Source organism: Salmo trutta, chromosome 10, assembly GCF_901001165.1.
Source record: "Salmo trutta chromosome 10, fSalTru1.1, whole genome shotgun sequence".
NCBI classification, from domain to species: Eukaryota; Metazoa; Chordata; class Actinopteri; order Salmoniformes; family Salmonidae; genus Salmo; species Salmo trutta.
The window spans coordinates 38,557,527-38,560,749 of record NC_042966.1 but is presented as its reverse complement, the minus strand read 5'-3'; the positions used below and the strand labels follow the sequence as shown (position 1 = coordinate 38,560,749).

General features: G+C 44.4%; 1 protein-coding gene across 1 annotated transcript; it reads left to right on the top strand.

The window, feature by feature from the left end:
- The first annotated feature begins 691 nt into the window (after nucleotides 1-691).
- LOC115200892 (zinc finger protein 853-like) lies at nucleotides 692-1,352 on the top strand. Its single transcript, XM_029764007.1, has 2 exons — nucleotides 692-845; nucleotides 1,245-1,352. Exons 1-2 carry the CDS (start codon nucleotides 699-701, stop codon nucleotides 1,350-1,352), a joined length of 255 nt encoding a protein of 84 aa, XP_029619867.1. The 5' UTR covers nucleotides 692-698.
- Nucleotides 1,353-3,223: the final 1,871 nt, after the last annotated feature.

Here is a 3,223-nt window from a genome sequence, read left to right as displayed (position 1 = left end):
AACAAGTCATGGAGCAACAAGTCATGGAGCAACAAGTACAGAAGTAACAAGTTATGGAGCAACACGTTATGAAGCAACAAGTTACGGAGCAACAAGTTATGGAGCAACAAGTACATAAGTAACAAGTTATGGAGCAACAAGTTACGGAGCAAAAATGTATGAAGCAACAAGTTATGGAGCAACAAGTCATGGAGCAACAAGTGATGAAGCGACAAGTACAGAAGTGACAAGTTACGGAGCAACAAGTTACGGAGCAACAAGTTACGGAGCAACAAGTTACGGAGCAACAAGTTACGGTGCAACAAGTTATGGTGCAACAAGTTACGGAGCAACAAGTCATGGAGCAACAAGTACAGAAGTGACAAGTTACGGAGCAACAAGTTACGGAGCAACAAGTTACAGTGCAACAAGTTACGGTGCAACAACTTACGGAGCAACAAGTCATGGAGCAACAAGTCATGGAGCAACAAGTACAGAAGTGACAAGTTACGGAGCAACAAGTTACGGAGCAAAAATGTATGAAGCAACAAGTTACGGAGCAACAAGTCAAGGAGCAACAAGTCATGGAGCAACAAGTCATGAAGCAACAAGTACAGAAGTGACAAGTTACGGAGCAACAAGTTACGAAGCAACAACTTACGGAGCAACAAGTTACGGAGCAACAAGTTACGGAGCAACAAGTTATGGAGCAACAAGTTATGGTGCAACAAGTTATGGTGCAACAAGTTACGGTGCAACAAGTTACGGAGCAACAAGTTACGGTGCAACAAGTTACGGTGCAACAAGCTACGGAGCAACAAGTTACGGAGCAACAAGTCATGGAGCAACAAGTTACGGAGCAACAAGTACAGAAGTGACAAGTAATGGAGAAACAAGTTACGGAGCAACAAGTTACGGAGCAACAAGTTATGGAGCAATAAGTTATGGTGCAACAAGTTATGGTGCAACAAGTTATGATGCAACAAGTTACGGAGCAACAAGTCATGGAGCAACAAGTTATGGAGCAATAAGTTATGGTGCAACAAGTTATGGTGCAACAAGTTATGATGCAACAAGTTACGGTGCAACAAGTTACGGTGCAACAAGTTACGGAGCAACAAGTCATGGAGCAACAAGTACAGAAGTGACAAGTAACTGAGCAACAAGTTACGGAGCAACAAGTTATGGAGCAACAAGTCATGGAGCAACAAGTCATGGAGCAACAAGTACAGAAGTGACAAGTAACTGAGCAACAAGTTACGGAGCAACAAGTTACGGAGCAACAAGTTATGGAGCAACAAGTTACGGTGCAACAAGTTACGGTGCAACAACTTATGGAGCAACAACTTATGGAGCAACAAGTACAGAAGTAACAAGTTATGAAGCAACAAGTTATGGAGCAACAAGTTATGGAGCAACAAGATATGAAGCAGCAAGTCATGGAGCAACAAGTCATGGAGCAACAAGTACAGAAGTGACAAGTTACGGAGCAACAAGTTACGGGGCAACAAGTTACGGAGCAACAAGTTACGGAGCAACAAGTTACGGAGCAACAAGTTCTATTTTCCTCTTCTTCGTTTAGATTTTATGGCGGTGTGCACATTATTAGGTGCATTACTGCCACAACAAATTATGGAGCAAGTTTTGACATTTATAGCTCCCGAGTTAGGATCATGTGTAATGCATTCATTTCAAAGAGGAACATTGTACCTGGTGAGAAATGATCCAATATCTACTGTACAAGCTAACTTCACTTCAAAAGTGCTGAAATGACCATGAATTATACACAATATTACATCGTAATTTTCACATAACAGTGTTGGTCAGGATACCTGTAGTTTTGTATTTCTATAACTGGGCTAAATCAGTTAATTAATTAATAAACGATGGGGATACAATTATCTCACACTCTTTATAATTCATAATTCTCCCTCTTCCCATTGAGTTAGTTACCCTCTAGTGACTGAATGAACTGTCCTGTGCTGTGGAGCAGACCAGCTGGATCCGTTCCTTATAACCAGACGACTTGTTTCCATTTCCTGCATCTGCTGTTTGGCAGCGGCCCCAGGCAACAGACAGACACACAGAGAGATGTGAGACTCAAATCTTATAGCACGACATCACGTGCCCCTGTGTAAAAAAATTGAAATGCCAAGTATGTCTTGGTGGTAACTCTACCCAGACCTGAATGAGAAAATGAGCCATTACCCTGGTGACAATCTTGTTTAATATCTTAGAGGATCTTGTAAGATCTTGATACTCTTGTCCTACAAGATATATAAGGTACCATCATCTAGGAAAAAGTATTAGAGAACACTTGTGGAAATAAGGTAAACTTCCAGAATAATGTTTCTTGCATCTGAACAGTCAATCAACTACGCCATCATCATCTACAAGTCAAGGGAAGGTATTTCAAGCATGGTGCTCTTTCTAATGGTATTTCTTTGTCTCATGTCCTATCCCCTCCTTTGTCTGTCAAAAATCAGCCTGGATTAAAGAAAGGAAAAAGATACGCTCAACCTGGCGTGTGCAGACGGACAGGCACAACCTTAATCAGACAGTGGTGATGGGTCAGGGATAGGGGTTAAGGAAGGGCCAGGGATAGGGCTAAGGAAGGCCCAGGGATAGGGGTTAAGGAAGGGTCAGGGATAGGGTTTAAGGAAGGGCCAGGGATAGGGGTTAAGGAAGGGACAGGGATATGGATATGGATAGGGGTTAAGGAAGGGTCAGGGATAGGGGTTAAGGAATGGCCAGGGATAGGGTTTAAGGAAGGGTCAGGGATAGGGGTTAAGGAAGGGCCAGGGATAGGGGTTAAGGAAGGGCCAGGGATAGGGGTTAAGGAAGGCCCAGGGATAGGGGTTAAGGAAGGGCCAGGGATAGGGCTTAAGGAAGGCCCAGGGATAGGGGTTAAGGAAGGGACAGGGATAGGGGTTAAGGAAGGGTCAGGGATAGGGGTTAAGGAAGGGTCAGGGATAGGGGTTAAGGAAGGGTCAGGGATAGGGGTTAAGGAAGGGTCAGGGATAGGGGTTAAGGAAGGGTCAGGAATAGGGGTTAAGGAAGGGTCAGGGATAGGGGTTAAGGAAGGGTCAGGGTTAGGGGTTAAGGAAGGGTCAGGGTTAGGGGTTAAGGAAGGGTCAGGGTTAGGGGTTAAGGAAGGGTCAGGAATAGGGGTTAAGGAAGGGTCAGGGTTAGGGTCCATTGTGGCACTGCAGCTGGTCACAGCAACCTGAGCCCGTAGAGGGGT